General features: G+C 41.6%; 2 protein-coding genes across 2 annotated transcripts; both read left to right on the forward strand.

Moving 5' to 3' along the window:
* Positions 1-8,597: 8,597 nt before the first annotated feature.
* Positions 8,598-9,530, forward strand: LOC140070145 (olfactory receptor 12D1-like). Its single transcript, XM_072116480.1, has one exon. It carries the CDS (start codon positions 8,598-8,600, stop codon positions 9,528-9,530), a length of 933 nt encoding a protein of 310 aa, XP_071972581.1.
* A 4,748-nt stretch (positions 9,531-14,278) lies between these two features.
* LOC140070146 (olfactory receptor 12D1-like) lies at positions 14,279-15,211 on the forward strand. The gene has a single exon (XM_072116481.1). It carries the CDS (start codon positions 14,279-14,281, stop codon positions 15,209-15,211), a length of 933 nt encoding a protein of 310 aa, XP_071972582.1.
* The last annotated feature ends 1,582 nt before the right edge of the window (positions 15,212-16,793 follow it).

Here is a 16,793-nt window from a genome sequence, read left to right on the forward strand (position 1 = left end):
CTTAGAGTTTTCCAGACACGAGATGCTAAGTCGTCTGGAATCAGAGTGTAGGTACAGTAAAGTCAAGAACGGATGGCGCACAGCAAGACCGGGTATTGGTTTCCAAAAGGTTTTTCTTTTTACTTAGATATTAGAAGGTACAAGGAAAAGACACAATGCGTTTTGGGGATCTGTGGTCCCCTTTTTCAAGTGGATGAGTGATCAAGCGCTGGGGGAGCGTGAGGATCGCTCCAGTGTTCGTGCGCAGAGGTTCGCATTCGCTTCTGGAGCCATCCGTTCTTGACTTTACTGTACCTACTAGAATACCCTAACGCTATCCCTGACCAGCAGCAGCTCTCTCCCTAACGGCATCCAGACAGAGAATGATCTGAGCAGCATGGGCAGGGGCTAGTATATTCCAGGGTCACCTGATCAGGCCAGCCAACCACTGCTATCGACATGTAAGTGTACCACGTGATGCTGGGTGTAGTGCAGAGTCTCCTGGCTTGTGATTGGCTCCAAAAATCTAAACGCTGCAAAATGACATTTTCTCGAGCGGGCAAAATACTCGTCCAAGCACCGAGCAGTTGCGAGTAATACTAATACTCGAACGATCAGCAAGCTCGGACGAGTATGTTCGCTCATCTCTAGTTATAACAATCAGATTGTTTGGCAGGACCTGGGACCCTGATCAGATTGTCAAGGACACGGATGAGCTAAATGATGGCAGCAACAGATGGCAGAGGTGTGGTAGGGCTTGACTTGCTTTGGGAACTCATTAAGCCTTGTGTAGGGTGGAAACATCAAGTGCAGTTTCAAAGTGTGCAAAGTCTAAATTGAGTCAACACTGGTGGGAGTGAGAGAATATTTTTTACTACTCTGCTAGATAACCATTTTCATGTTGTGCAAGCAGCAATTAAGATTGGGTGTGCCAAGTGGCTGCAATTCAACATTGTACATTTTAAAATGACTCTATAAGTAATAGAAAGCAATGTGTGGTATTGTTATACTGCAGACAGAATCATCTGAGGCTAAGTTAGTCCAAAATGTCTAAAGCCCTGAGGCCAGAACAGTATCCTGAAGTCCAAATGTCTGGCTGACTTCTTCTTTGGGTTTGTAGGTGCCGGACCTGTCAAGTCATGGACGGAACCCAAAATTTGCTTTTTGAGTCTGCTCGTTAATACCCATAATGCAAGACTCCAAACAGAATCTCCAAGATATACCCAGGAGCCTCTAATCAGTGTTGGAGGGGATGTGGGGGGAAGGCCTCCCTATTGCATGTCTTTTGGAGCTGCCCAATTTTGTCTACATTCTGGAAGGAAGTATTTCAGATGTGTTCCGTAGTAGCAAAGTATGATATTACATTAAACCCACGATTAGCAGTACTAGGAGTAGACATACATACGTTACTTAAAAAATCAAGATGTATTGTGGGACACAGTGGGGCAGATTTACTTACCCGGTCCATTCACGATCCAGCGGCGCGTTCTCTGTGGAGGATTCGGGTCTTCCGGCGATTCACTAAGGTAGTTCCACTGATGTCCACCAGGTGTCACTGCTGCGCTGAATTCCGTCGGAGTTCACTGAAGTTCACCAAGCCAGCCCGGGTGCAGGTAAGCGCGTGCCAAGTGACACATTTTTTTTTTTAAAATATGGCGGTTTCTCCGAATCTGACAGGCTTTCCGATGGCCACGCCCCCCGATTTCCATCGCGTGCATGCTGGTGCCGATGCACCACAATCCAATCGCGGGCACCAAAATGCAGGCAATTCAGGGAAAATTGGCGCAAATCGGAAATTTACGGGTAACGTGACGGAAAAACAGCAAAATTACTCATAGCTAAGGGATGGAAAAATCCAAACACACCCTCAATCACTTCTCTCATAGACAAATTAGCTATACATTGTACCTTCGAACGCCTAGTGGCTTTGCGGAACCAATCTCTGCCCAACTTCCAAGCAACATGGGCTACGTGGCTGACACTATATCCATCGCTATCACCTTGTAATAGAGGTCTGTCTGATTAGGTTTAGAGGTGAAAAGTGGTCATTCAGGCCCATACCCAATGTATCACACAGATGTAAAATAGCTACCACCACAAACACACCCTCTATGGGAACGCACTCAACAAAGAAAAGAAGAGATCCTTTTCTATACTCGTGAAGACTGTAGTTACTGTAGTTACTGTAGTTACTAAGTTACTGTTGTTATTGTACCAAGTGTACATGATTGCACAGTAGATGTGGAATAAGCAACCTCATGCGATTATATATTAATCTTAAATATTGTCCTGACAGAACATTATGGCTACAAACACATGTCACTGTACTATACAATTGGAAAGCCTTATGCTAAGTCTATATAGCTTCAATTCAGATGTGTAACAATAAGCTTGTGTAACATTGTTTAATGTGAAATGATGTCATGACTAGAGATGAGCGAGCACTAAAATGTGTGCTCAACGGTGTGCTCACGCGTGCAGAACGGTGTTCTCCGCAATAGTATTTGAAGAATAATATGTGTGAAGAACAACTTGCAGATGTTGCCAAACATCTGTAATGTGTTCTTCACACATATTGTTCTTCAAATACTATTGCGGAGAACACCGTTCTGCACGCGTGTCTCCGGAACAGATTGCAGATGTTCCCGAACATCTGCAATCTGTTCTGCACTGTGTTCTTTCACTGTTTTCTTCAATTAAACAATTAAATTAAATGTTTTAATTGTATCTTTTTACTGTTCTTCACTTTTTTTTTTTTAAATTAAATGCTCGTTATCGAGCAGGGCAAATACTCGTCCGAGCAACGAGCCGGTCCGAGTATGCTAATACTCGACCGAGCATCAAGCTCGGACGAGTATACTCGCTCATCACTAGTCATGACCAATTACTATGAATGTAACCACATGTTATTGTAAAATTGAAAATCCAATAAAAATTGAGATAAAAAAAAAATACCCATAATGCAAAAGATTTTGAAAGTGCACTTGAAATAGTCTCCTCAGTATTTTTTAGGGGTTGATTTTGATAGGGTCAGACAGGCAGGGACTTGGTAAGAACAAACAATTTCCCTTTGATGAGACCCATCAAAATTCTGGTTTGGCCAAAATTAAAGAATCTTAGGTTCTGGTTCTGGTGTGAAACTAAGCCCCACACGCGCAATCGCAGGCATTTACTGTTAAAATCCCGCTGACAAAGTTGCCAGCGGCATTTACATAACTTCGGCCGACATGTGCACCAGCACTGTCATACATGCAGCACTGCAAGTCATAATTTTAGGAAGGATCCTTGCTCCAGATTCTGTTGTTGGTGCATGGGGTTTAGCCATTTAAATGATGCCGGTGACTTTGGGGGAAGTTGATTTTAACCCACACAAGCTCCTAAACTTCTAATTAAGTTAAGAGTCGAGTTCTTCGGACCCAAACCTTCATTAAAGTTTATACAATTGACATTTTTTGTCACCCCTCCCCAAGAATTCCTGGAAAATATTGAAGATGGGTTTTGGTGCATACGGTACACAATGTAAAGATACTTAAAGAGTTTAACGGTTCATCAACATGTCTATTTTAATAAATATTTTTATTCCCTACACAAAATAACTTTGTATCAACTGTTTTTTGTAAAACTTTCTTTGCTATTCCCTCCATAATTTAGAAATAAATCAATATCTGGGTAATACCATTTTTTTAGCCTTCCACTTACAGCCTTAAATAGAACTTTACATTAGAACTTTAAGCCATCAAATGATACAATCCCCTTGTAGGCCCAAGAAACTTGGGGTCATTAACTAAGGGCCCGATTCGCGTTTTCCCAAAGTGTTACCCGAATATTTCCGATTTGCGCCGATTTTCCCTGAATTGTCCCGGGATTTTGGCGATCGGATTGTGGCGCATTGGCGCTGGCATGCACGCGACGGAAATCGGGGGGCGTGGCCGAACGAAAACCCGACGGATTAGGAAAACCCGCCGCATTTAAAAAAAAATAAAAATTGGTTGCACGCGCCATACTTACATGCACCAGGAAGAGATCAGTGAACTGCGACGCAACTCGGCGGACCTCGGCGCAGCAGCAACACCTGGTGGACATCGGGTGCAGGACCTTCATGAATCGCCGGAAGACCCGAACGCTCGTCGGAGATGCCGCCCCTGGAACACGAATGGACCGGGTAAGTAAATGTGCCCCACTGTGTTAGAAAAGTTCAGAAATGATTTCTAAAAATAAAAAAGCACTAATTATGTCATTAAATAATTATTTTATATGAAAAACAGGTAAACGGTAACGACTTCAGCTACACAACTGTCATGGTATTTATCATAATGGCACCATTAAAATTGCAGGTCATCTACGAGAAATCACAAAGCTCTGATCGCATTTAATTTTTTTATTTAAAAGCCTATTTGTTTAGGAATTAAACAGATTGGGGGGGAATTTAACATATGTCAGTCGGTGTAGGATGAAGGCCACATGCCCCATAGCCCGGTTGTCCGACCTGGCATAGTTTTGTGTAAAAACCTGCAAACAAAAGTCAGGCAGGAATGCTCCATGGCCGCCCACTCCTCCGCCAGCATTGCCCATCTAAGCCCCTTCCACGCCCACATGGCATAGAGGTGGAGTAGTCGCGCGCTGCAAGAATTTGCAATTATTATGGCAAGAATTTGCACATATTTCAGTGCTTCTATGCCAGGAAACTGGTGCATAAGCACTGATAAACCTCCCTCATTATTTTATGCCGCAAAGAGGGCAGTGTCAACACAAAACATGACAAATTAGCGTTTTTAATTTTTTATATTTTTGCTCTCTTCTGAAAAGGGTCACAAAGGGAAAAATGCTACTTTGAAAAATAACAGGGTGTTAATAATTAATGTAATTGGTGTAAGATCATCCCAGCAGACTCTTCCCATAAGGAAATGAAGCATTATATAAAGATGGGTATAATTGATCAGAAATAATTGTGCCTAATGTCCTGTGAATAGCTGACTGCATAACGGTGAATTTCAGATCTAATTCATCATTGGCTAAGTATTTAAACTGTCCATAAGTCCTGCCTGTGCATTCTTTTGCATTAACGTTAAGGTAAAATTTTGTGGCTATGGAGGAATAGCAACAAGGAACATTGGACATACAAAGTTCCTATGCCATCATTTTCACGACAAAATGAAAAAATAAGAGTGTCTTTTTAGCTAGAATTATACGGACTGTGTCTTGAAATTATTACAATGTTGTAATAGTATAAGAAAAAAATAAATGGTCATTAAAAAATAAAACAATGTACTTTAAAGTTGATTTTCTGGATATAAGCACTACACTGAGCCGTTAATGAACAAGATCGAGAAAGTTTTATTCTGCTTGACAACATACTGTTGGTGATTTATTACGTCAATTTCTGATGGCAGGTTCTCTTTAGGTAGACACTCCAATCTCAAACTTTGCCCAGCATTCTAGATCAACTAAGAGGCTCTTCTCCAGGTTGGACTTGTCTAGACCAGGTCTGACTTGGCAAAGATCTTCCCACCAACTGTCCGACCCTCAAAAAATACCCCAAACTGGCAGAGATATTGAGCTTTTTATGCTTTGTAGGACAGAAAATTGACTTCTGGTTAATTAGTTTCTTCTTCTCTTAATGTTATAGATTATGAGAAATATACTAATCATAAAGAAAAATCGATATTGTCTTGTATTGTTTCACCTATACCAGAATTTTTACTATCACGATACGCGATACCAAAAAGATTCTTTGCCAGGAAAAAAGTAGATCTATTTTTCAAGTATCTGCACACAGTAGCGTAATGGCTGTGAGATTTGGCCTAGTGGTTGTTTCGCAGTCACCTGGTTTCCGTAGCAAATTTTGCATTTCAAAGGTTGATTCCCACATTGGCATCTGCTCGAATAAGTGACTGACCTGTCAAGTCGATTCTGCAGCAGATTTTTCATCATGCAACAGGAATAGAGATGAGCGAGCACTAAAATGCTCGAGTGCTCGTTATTCGAGACGAACTTTTCCAGATGCTCGAGTGCTCGTCTCGAATAACGAGCCCCATTGAAGTCAATGGGGACTCGAGCATTTTTCAAAGGGACCATGGTTCGGGAATAAAATGTGTTAATTAATTGAAAAAGAATGTCTTCTGATAAGTTAGCAGATGTATACAAACATCTGCAATCTATTCTTCACTGTTCCGCGCGTATATTATCTCCCGACAAGTTAGCAGATGTGAAGAACAGTGAAGAATAGGATCATTTAAGTGAAAAACACAGTGAAGAATAGATTGCAGATGTTCGGCACATCTGCTTACTTGTCGGGAGATACGCTGTCTCCGTGCCCTGCTGTCTCCGTGCCCCGCTGTCTCCGTGCCCCGCTGTCTCCGTGCCCCGCTGTCTCCGTGCCCCGATGTCTCCGTGCCCCGCTGTCTCCGTGCCCCGCTGTCTCCGTGCCCCGCTGTCTCCGTGCCCCGATGTCTCCGTGCCCCGCTGTCTCCGTGCCCCGCTGTCTCCGTGCCCCGCTGTCTCCGTGCCCCGATGTCTCCGTGCCCCGATGTCTCCGTGACCCGATGTCTCCGTGCCGCTCCCCGATGTCCCTGTGCAACGATGTCTCCGTGCGGCTCCCCGCCGCTCCCCGATGTCTCCGTGCCCCGATGTCTCCGTGCCCCGATGTCTCCGTGCCGCTCCGTGCCGCTGCCTGATGTCTCCGTGCTGCCGCTGCCCCATGTCTTCGTGCTGCCGCTGCCCCATGTCTCCGTGCTGCTCCCCGGTGTCTCTGTGCTGCTCCCCGGTGTCTCTATGCTGCTCCTCGTTGTCTCTGTCCTGCTCACCGTGTTCTGCAATGTGTTCTTCACACATATATATTGTTCTTCACATACTATTTTGTTCGCACCGTTCCGCGCGTATCTCCCGACAAGTAAGCAGATGTGCCGAACATCTGTAATCTATTCTTCACTGTGTTTTTCACTGTGTTTTTCACTTAAATGATCCTGTGGTCACTGTGTTCACTGTTTTTATTCTATTCTTCATTGTTCTTCACTGTGTTTTTTTAATTAAATGCTCGATTTCGAGCAGGGGAAATACTCGTCCGAGCAACGAGCCGTTTCGAGTACCTTAATACTCGAACGAGCATCAAGCTCGGACGAGTATACTCGCTCATCTCTAAACAGGAATAATAAAAGTAAGTTGCATTCATGCAGTATTGTGCAGCATGGGTGTGTGTAGTTGTAGGTGCTGTGTATGTGTGTTTATAGCAGTGTTGTGTGTAGCAGGACTGTTTAGGTAGTAGAGCTGGGTGTACATGTAGAAGTATTGTGTATGTAACAGTGCTCTCGATATGTGTATGGAACTGAGCGATGTGTGTGTAACGTGTGTGCATGTGTGTAGCAGGCCTGTGAGCATGTTTGTTTGTGTGTATGTAAGCAGTGATATTCTTGCATCTATGCAGTAGTGCTGTGTATGACCTTCAGAGAATTTTAAATTGGTATTCAATGTTTTTTTCCTAGTTTTTGATGTTTAAATATGTGGTGCACCCTATAGTAAGGAGTGACTTATAGTCCACGACTATGGTAGATTACAATATAAAAAACACTTAAAACAAAACATGTATTTTAATATTCTGTCTTGTTTCCTTCAGTCTACTTTTTGACCACACAACACTCATGAAGCCCTATCTGCTGCCTTTATCTGATCCCATATATTACAACCGGAATTCTTTACTATCTGGTACCATTGACAGGTTCTTCAGAGAATTCTCCTATTTCTTACCACTAATAGGGATAGTATGACAGCATTCAAGGATATAAAAATTGCTTTTATGTATTATGAACCAAACATACCTTGAGAATTCTGTAGCTACATTAATGCAGAAACATATCTTGTTTAATCTCTGAACCAAGGGGTTTTGTTGAAAAAAACTATTATAAAATTATTATAATGAGGCTTTGTTGTTCCTGTCGCTTGGCGCTTCTCTTCTTTCATTAGATATGCACTGCTTGGGTGTTGTCCCTGACAGGTAGAAGTAATCAATCATTGCACCTTCCCCCAGCTGCTGTGTATGAGTCATCCAGCTTGGGTTGATTACTCCTGTCTGGACAGTTCAGGAAGCTCCGTGTAATGTGTTTATAAACGGCGGCCTGCATGCAACCCAGCTTTCCCAAGGTCCAGAATATTATAATTGTTTTTGAGCAAAACCACTCGAATCAGGGATTAAACAAGATACTAGTAAGATGAGCAAAAATTCCAAATGTGGTGAAAAATCAGATTTGCATCATTTTCACTACTCTGTTTTTATTTCTTATTTTCAGATGCTTATTACTAATTGTACAGTGCTGGCTTCTACAAACTTGCCACATGCTTAGAGTAACATGCTGTTCCCCTTGTGTAGCGCTGTTCATGGTATTTTGACAAAATAAGCTAAAGATGTGGTCAAATTTATATTTTACGTTTTTCTTACGCATGTCCTATAGGTATCCTCGTTCTTTAAAGAAGTGGCAATGTTTAACATTAACTAAAATAAATTATGATCTCAACTTTACTCACCAAAGGGGCTGTACCCTCTAGGCTGTACCCTCTACTACCTAAGACTACAGATTGAGTTATTACTTCTGATTGAAGAGGTAATCGCAATAATCGCAGTGTACAGAATGGAGCTCCAAAATTACACATCAGTGATGGCTTTTGTGTTGGTTGGGCTGCCATTTGAGTCTGACCTCAGGAGGATTATTTTTTCATGCTTCTTTGTAATGTACATAATTAATGTATCAGTAAATTTTTGTATCATGGTCATCATTATTTCCAATGCCACTCTCCATACGGCCATGTATTTGTTTTTGTGGAATGTAGCTCTTCTAGACATTTGTTGCTCATCAGTGGTCGTCCCTAAGATGCTCATAGACCTTGCGTCTCAGAAGAAGATGATCTCGTTTTATGGTTGCATGCTCCAAGTGCATTTCTTCCATTTCTTAGGTGGTACACAAATCACATTATTTTCAGTCATGTCCTATGATAGATTTGTGGCCATTGCATATCCTTTGAGATACATGACCATCATGAGCTTCAATTCATGTGTATGTTTAGTCTCATCTTGTTGGGTTATTGGATTTTTTCATGCATTGATACATTCTGTAATGACTGCAACGCTTCCATTCTGTGGACCAAATGAAGTAAAACATTTGTTCTGTGATGTTAAACCCTTGCTTGTTTTAGCTTGTGCAGACACTTCTATTAATCTACAAGTTGTCACAAGGGTCACCGGTTCCTTCACTACAACAACCTTATTGTTGACTATCCTTTCATACATTTTCATAAGTAAATTTCTTTTCAAAATAAAGACTTCACAAGGAAGAAGACGGGCACTGTCTACATGTAGCGCTCACCTCTGTGTTGTCTCTCTTCAGTATGGAACAGCCATTTTCCTCTACATTCGTCCTACTACAAAAGACTCTTTAGATCAAGACAGAATGGCTGCAATTCTCTTCACTGTTATAACCCCGGCATTGAACCCAATTATATATACATTAAGAAACAAAGACATGAAGAAAGCTCTGAAGAAGCTTTGTAATCAATGTACAGCATAATAAGATTCCTGTGGTCTCTGATGTAAAGTTTGGTAGTGGCCCATGATATCCAAACCACCATGGCCATCCCCATTTGGCAGACAATACTTATAATTGCTCACATACCATATAAATAATACAGATATACACTATGGGGGTCATTTACTTACCCGGTCCTGTTGCGATCAAGCGGTAAGTTCTCCGACAAGGATTTGGCGATGCACTAAGGTCGTGCGCCCGATGTCCACCAGGTGTCGCTGCTGTGCTGAAGTACGCCGAAGTTCGCCGGAGTTCACCAACCTATCCACGGTACATGTGAGTGATAGATTTTGTGACACAATTCGGTTTTTAAATTCCGCAGTTTTTTCCGAATCTGTCAGGTTTTCCGACGGCAACACCCCCACTTTCTGTCGCGTGAAAACCAGCGTGATTGCGCCAAAATCCGATCGCATGCACTAAAATCCCAGCGGAATTTGGCGCAAAACGGAAAAAGTCGGGAAACCCGACGATAGTGCGGCCCCGGAGTCCTTAGTAAACGACCCCCTATATATATGCACTTAAAACTACTCACATGCATTATATTTATACACATATCCATGATATGATATGTACTAAACACTTAAATATAGGTGCAATTAAGGTATAGGTGGCTAACCATGAAACTAGGATGATGCTAGTGGGGAGAGCTCCTCCATCCTACCTCAATCCATTACCATTCAGACCCAGGTGACCCTTAAAACAAGCCACAACCTGCATTATCAGCCTGTTAAGGCCCCTATCTTCAGCCCAATATAAATATTGCTGGGGCTCAGAAATCCATCGGGTCTCCGCAAATCCCTCCAATAATTGGGCCAACCAAAACCCAGGTGCGTCATTCCCAGCTCTAACTGGGCTCTCTGGGACACACATCACTCTCCAGTGGATACACCAACAAACATCCCCACAATTTGGGGTCTATTAGGGCACTTTAAAGATTTTGGCCTACCTGCAGGTCAAATCCCTGACCTCAATTTATTCATACCTCCCAACTTTTGGGTGAGAGAAAGAGGGACAAAAAGTCCCTCCGCTCTTTTTCTAAACCATGCCCCCTTCGCAAACAAAGTATAATATCAACCTTAATGGCCTCCACATAATATAATGCCCTTATGGACCCGTAAAATACACCCTTATGCAGCTTAACATATAGCTTAACCCCCTTAATAATAATAATTCTTTATTTATATAGGACCTACAAAATACTCAGTACTGCACAAAGCATGGCAAAGTGGTCCATGTCCCCAATGGGGCTCACAATCTAATCAACCTACCAGTATGTTTTGGAGTGTGGGAGTAAACCCCACATATTTGGTATTTCACTTTTATTTAGCTCCCCAAATTATACATAATACTAACTGTACTCCTACCCTCACCCTCCCTCACAAAGTGTGGCCCCTGTCCTATATCCCCTTATACTGTGGCCTCCTGTCCTCTATCCTCCTCTGACTGTAGCCTACTGTCCTCCAGCGGCCTCCTGTAGCCTCCTTTCCCCCAGCCTCGTCCTGTCCCCCAGTCTCCTCCTGTAGCCTCCTGTCATTGATTTGTTAGAATGATATGGTTTGTTTAATCTTAACCATTGGGATTAGCTGAACACACACCCTACTGGGGGAGGACTTGACCCAAGGTTTGCAGATCAACCATTGTATTGATATGTGCTCATTAGTAGGCTATGACTAAGAGCACGCAATTTATTTAGTTGGTAAAAATGCGTCAGCCAGTATGGATGGTAACACCAATCTGTCAATTGGATTAAATAAAACAAGAGTTTTGATTGTGGTGCTAGAATCTATCTCCATTTTTCAAGCAAGCTTACAATAAGTGCTATGGCAGCAAAATGCGTCAACCATGAAAAGATGGTAAGGAAACTATTATATCTCAAAAATATACCCAACCCAACAAATGTTAAAGGTGTCATTCCGAAACTGGCTCGTTACTTCACATTTGATGGTCCTTCTTCTTATTGGAGTAGCATTTGGTAATATTATTTTGTGTTACTCATTGCTGCGAGAATAATATAGCAAAATTATGGAAGTCCCCTCTCATACTGAACCAAAGAGCCAACATTAAGGAAATCCGGGTCTACAAGAAAAATTGGGGGAAAGGGTTTGTTTATATGCATTTAGCAACTCTTGATTAAGACTGGCAGGATTGAGAAGTTATGGCGGGAGTGATCGCTCGTCATCCTTCCCAGCTCCATTGAAAGCTGCCGCAGTCACAGTGCGATGAGACATCGGGGGTCATTTACTAAGGGCCTGATTCGCATTTTCCTGACGTGTTACCTGAATATTTCCGATTTGCGCCGATTTTCCCTGAATTGCCCCGGGATTTTGGCGCATGCGATCGGATTGTGGCGCATCGGCGCTGGCATGCACATGACGGAAATCGGGGGCCGTGGCCGAACTATAACCCGACGGATTCGGAAAAACCGCTGCATTTTTTAAAAAAATGTGTCGCGGAGATTGCACTTACCTTCATCCAGGATAGGATCGTGAACTCCAGTGCGTTCCGATGCTCCTCAGCGCAGCAGCGCCACCTGGTGGACGTCGGAGGAACTGCCTTAGTGAATCCCGGCCGGACCCGAATCCACCGCAGAGAAGGCGCCGCTGGATCGCGAAAGGACCGGGTAAGTATATCTGCCCCATCTTGTGCTCACCACACCATAACCAGGTGCCTTGGACCCCTATCTGATATGACCATAGATTGTGTGGAAAAGGGACAATCTTCAAAACACCAGTCTGACATTGTGTTTTTTTTTTAAACAGTTTAACAAAAAATTGTAATATTCATGTAATTGGCATAAACATCTCATTAAATCATCCCAGCAGAGATATCCCACTGAGTAATAGAGCATTATATAAGAACTGGTATAATGCATCAAAAAATATTGTGCCTTATTTTCTGTAATCGTTGACTGTGGTTCCTCTGATCTACTTCTTCCTCATTTGCTAAGTATTGAATACTGAAGAATAAATCTGTTCACAATTCATTGTGTATGTTCTGGAAACCTTTTAAAGGTAACATTTGTTGATGTGGGAGAATAGCAGCAAGGAAGGGTGTACACACAAATATTTTTTTTAATCATTTTTACAAGGAAAATACATTAAAATGTATATTTTAAAACAAGAAGCAAAGTCTTTTTGACGTTCATTATACAAAATGTGTGTTAATATTATTGTAATGAGTTACTTAGATGTAAAGTTAATTTAATGTCGAGGGAGATGAGGTAAATTTTCTTTTTTTTTATAAAAAATATAGGTATAGGGCTTATTTCATAAATAAAACACCTTGACCAGAGCTCCTTTACTTCTTAAAATTTCTTCCAATTCGTTGAGTGTTTAAAGCTTCTTTTACTGTTGTAACATCACAAATCTTCTGTGAGAGTAAGACACCATTCAGACTGAAACCACTGCTAGTTTTCCTCTTCAAACATCCACCATAGATCTTTTCACATTTGCTATATAGAGGAAGTATAAAAAACATACTGTAGATGGTTTCCACTTAGCATCAAAGGTTTATTGTAGTCTACTCACATATAATAAGATCAAAATGCACATATAAAATCCACAAGGACGTCCCATGCCCGACCCATATCTTCTTCCAGGGCATGTTCCAGGTGGATGTTTTGAAGACGAAAACTAGCAGTGGTTTCAGTCTGAATTGTGTCTCACAGAAGATTTGTGATGTTACGACAGTGAAAGAATCTTTGAACACTCAACAAACCGGAAGAAATTTTAAGAAGTAAAGGAGCTCCGGTCAAGGTGTTTTATTTATGGGATTTTAATGTTGAATGATTTATGGATCCATCCAAGGCTTTTTGAGTAGCTCTGACACCTGCGAAGGTGCAGCACTAGAAATATTAATGTGGCTTATTTATTTCAATATTTCGATGACTGAAAAAAGAGTTGAATATGGATTGATTTCTGCTGGATGTTTTTTGGGCAGATGAGACAAAGATTTCCACCTTAAGACCCATTATACGAATACATAAACATATTAACAAATAAACCTAACTAACCTAACTAACTAAAAAAACATCAACATTCTGATTTCATTCAAGTCAAATAAGAACAATTAAAAGGTAATCGTTGATCTATGTTTTTGAAATATAGGCACTATATCTGTGGTCATGAGAGATCTCCATATGGATCTGGATACAGAGAATGGGACAATCCCTGTAGTGCAGCATCTATCGGAGCACAACATCTGTATGCTTTCATAGGAAAAGAATTCCGTCGGAAATTAAAATTTTGTTCTATGGATATCTATTCGTACAATAACCAACACAGAATAAAGGGCCATTTCAATCCTATTCTAAATTCAAGTGTTACTTGATTTCCCGTCATTGATGATCTATCCTTATCATTTGCAAAAATTGTATTTCAGTATGTTTAGATTGTTACAAGGGCTTGTAAAATATGATCAGCTATGTTGATGTAAGCTATATGTTGTGTTGGAAGTTGATCTATACATATCTATACATAGGAAAAATCTAAAAAAAAAAAATTCTATGAACCACAAGTTCGAGCTTGACCTAGTCATCTTCCAGCTCACAATTGATTACCTAGCAACAGGATAATAATTATTTAACCATTGTCGTCCCTAGAAAACACTTGAGAATCCTTGTTCTTCATACATTCAGAAGTGCAGGATGGGATTGTGAGTATGGGTTTTAGAAAACTTTTATCTCGATTTAATTCATTGTTTTTTATTTTTTTAATTATTATTAAGGCACAATGGAATCAATGAATCAAACTTTTATTAAATACTTTGTACTGCTTGGCCTTACCGACGCGGAGATGCTCAGCGAAGTTTTTTTTGTTGTTTTTTTGGTGTTCTACATAATAAGTTTCTTGGGTAACCTTTCTGTTATGGTCGTTGTCCTGAAGGATTCTAGTCTCCACAGCCCCATGTACTTCTTTCTGTGGAATTTATCTTTTTTAGACATAACCTACTCTTCTGTTGTGGTTCCCAAGATGCTCTCTGATTTCTTGCATGTAAGTAAGAGTATCTCTTTCGCTGGTTGTATTACTCAAATATATTTTTTCCATTTTCTTGGAAGTGCAGAGATCATCCTTGTTACTGCTATGTCTTATGACAGGTATGTAGCCATTGGGAACCCCCTCCGTTATGCCAACATAATGAACATACGGGTTTGCCTAACATTGGCATTGGGATCATTGATAGTGGGATGTTTCCATTCTTTGATGCACACCTTGATGACAGCAAAGCTTCCATTTTGTGGTCCAAACCTAATAAATCATTTCTTTTGTGAGATTAAACCATTGTTAAAGTTGGCTTGTACAGATACAACAATCAACCTGTTGCTGCTCAATAAGGTGACTGGGTCCTTGGCCACCACAACAACAGTTCTTACTCTTCTCTCATACGTTTTTATCAGTAAATTCCTTTTTAAGATAAAGACCTCAGATGGAAGAAAACGAGCGTTCTCCACGTGCAGTGCACACCTCATGGTTGTCTTACTTCTACACGGTACAGCCATGTTTACATACTTAAGGCCATCCACAGAAAACTCTCTAGACCAAGATCGAGCTGCTGCAGTTCTCTTCACTGTCTTGACCCCTGCATTGAATCCAATTATTTACACACTGAGAAATAAAGATATGAAGAAGGCCATTCAAAAACTTTTACATTTTTTTCCCAACTGATAGCATCATAGTATATAAGATTTTTTTTGTTCTCAAGAAAGGCATCAATGCCTTTTTTTAAAACATTGTTTTTTAGATTAGAACAACAGTACAAACATGGTATTGTTGTCAGACACTTATAAAATACATCAAAAATCTAAAACACTTCCCCAGAAAGTGGTAAGCTGGGAACACCCCTAGTCCCTTCCCCATAAGATCCAGGATAAATTCTAGCAAGTTTACTGGGGGTAAGGTACCATCTTGAAAACACTTTATGATCAACATTCATCAGGTTGGCTGAATGAGAAGGCTTAGAGGCCCACTACTTGGCTGTATCCCATTCTGCCTGAGAAAAGTGTCCACTCAAATTGGTCTGTCACTTTGCCTAGGATGTCAAGATATTTAAAGAGCCCTCCAGCCAGCCTGCCCATGCCCCCCAGTATATAGTCAGCCAGCCAATGCTCCGTAGTGTATAGCCTTCCAGCTCATACCCTGTAGTATATAGCATGCCAGTCAATGCCCCCAGTATATAACCAGCCAGTCCTTACCCCTTAGTATATAGCCAACCAGCCCATGCCCCCCAGTATGTAGCCAGCACATGCCTCCTAGTACATAGCCAGCCTGCTCATGCCCCCCCAGTATATAGCCAGCCAATTTCCCTAGTATATAGCCAGCCAGCCAATGCCCCTTTGTACATAGCCTGTCAGCCCATGACTCCCAGTATAAAGCCAGCATACCCATGCCTACTAGTATATAGCCAGCAGACCCTGCCCCAGCATATGTCAGCACATGCCCACTAGTATATAGACGGCAGCCCCTGCCTCGAGTACACCAGGCCTATTAAAAAAAAATAACTCTGTACTCACTTTTCCAATGCTCCCCACAGGCCCTTTTTTTTTGTCTTGGTGCTCGGCTCCAGCACACACACAGTAATGTCAGCAAGCGACTGACTTCCTAATGTGGGTGCCAGCATTGCGCAGGGACCCAAAGACAGAGCCAGAGCACCGGAAGCAAAAAGAGGACCTGCGGTGAAGTAGAGTGTTAATTTTTTTATAGACTCGTGTATAAGCTGAGTCTATTTTTTGGGCTGAAAATATTTGTTTATACTCATGTATATATTGTGATGCAAAATATCTTTCCAGGCTCCCTGAAAATTACCCCTAAGATTTTATTTCTTAATCTCCTCTCGGATACTGCCCCAAAACCATACTCCAATAACGTCTAGGTTCAATTGATTTTGATGGCAAAAGCCCTCATCACCTTGTACTGGAAGCAAATAGACCACCCTCAATAGGACACTGGATCTTGAAAACTACTCAACTATCCAGGCTTGAAGAGCTCAGCACATATGAATAAAGAAAACACCTCCCCAACAGCAGATTTTGGCACTGTGGTTCTCTTTTTTTCAAAACCAACCTATGTAAAAAATATCTTACGGAAGAGGGTATAGACCGACACACCCTCCCCCATACCTTTTTGCCAGATCTTCCCCCTCACTTGGCCTCCCTAGGTTATGTCATAGGTAGAATATGATACTAATCTAACTCGCTCCTACCACGCAACCCCCCCCCCCATTTAGACCCCATTCAGTAGCACTTTCCCT

Source organism: Engystomops pustulosus, chromosome 7 (genome assembly GCF_040894005.1).
Source record: "Engystomops pustulosus chromosome 7, aEngPut4.maternal, whole genome shotgun sequence".
NCBI classification, from domain to species: Eukaryota; Metazoa; Chordata; class Amphibia; order Anura; family Leptodactylidae; genus Engystomops; species Engystomops pustulosus.

Excerpts from the sequence above, each read along its gene's own strand:
- LOC140070145 (XM_072116480.1), top strand. The coding sequence starts at position 8,598 with ATGGAGCTCCAAAATTACACATCAGTGATGGCTTTTGTGTTGGTTGGG.
- LOC140070146 (XM_072116481.1), top strand. The coding sequence starts at position 14,279 with ATGGAATCAATGAATCAAACTTTTATTAAATACTTTGTACTGCTTGGC.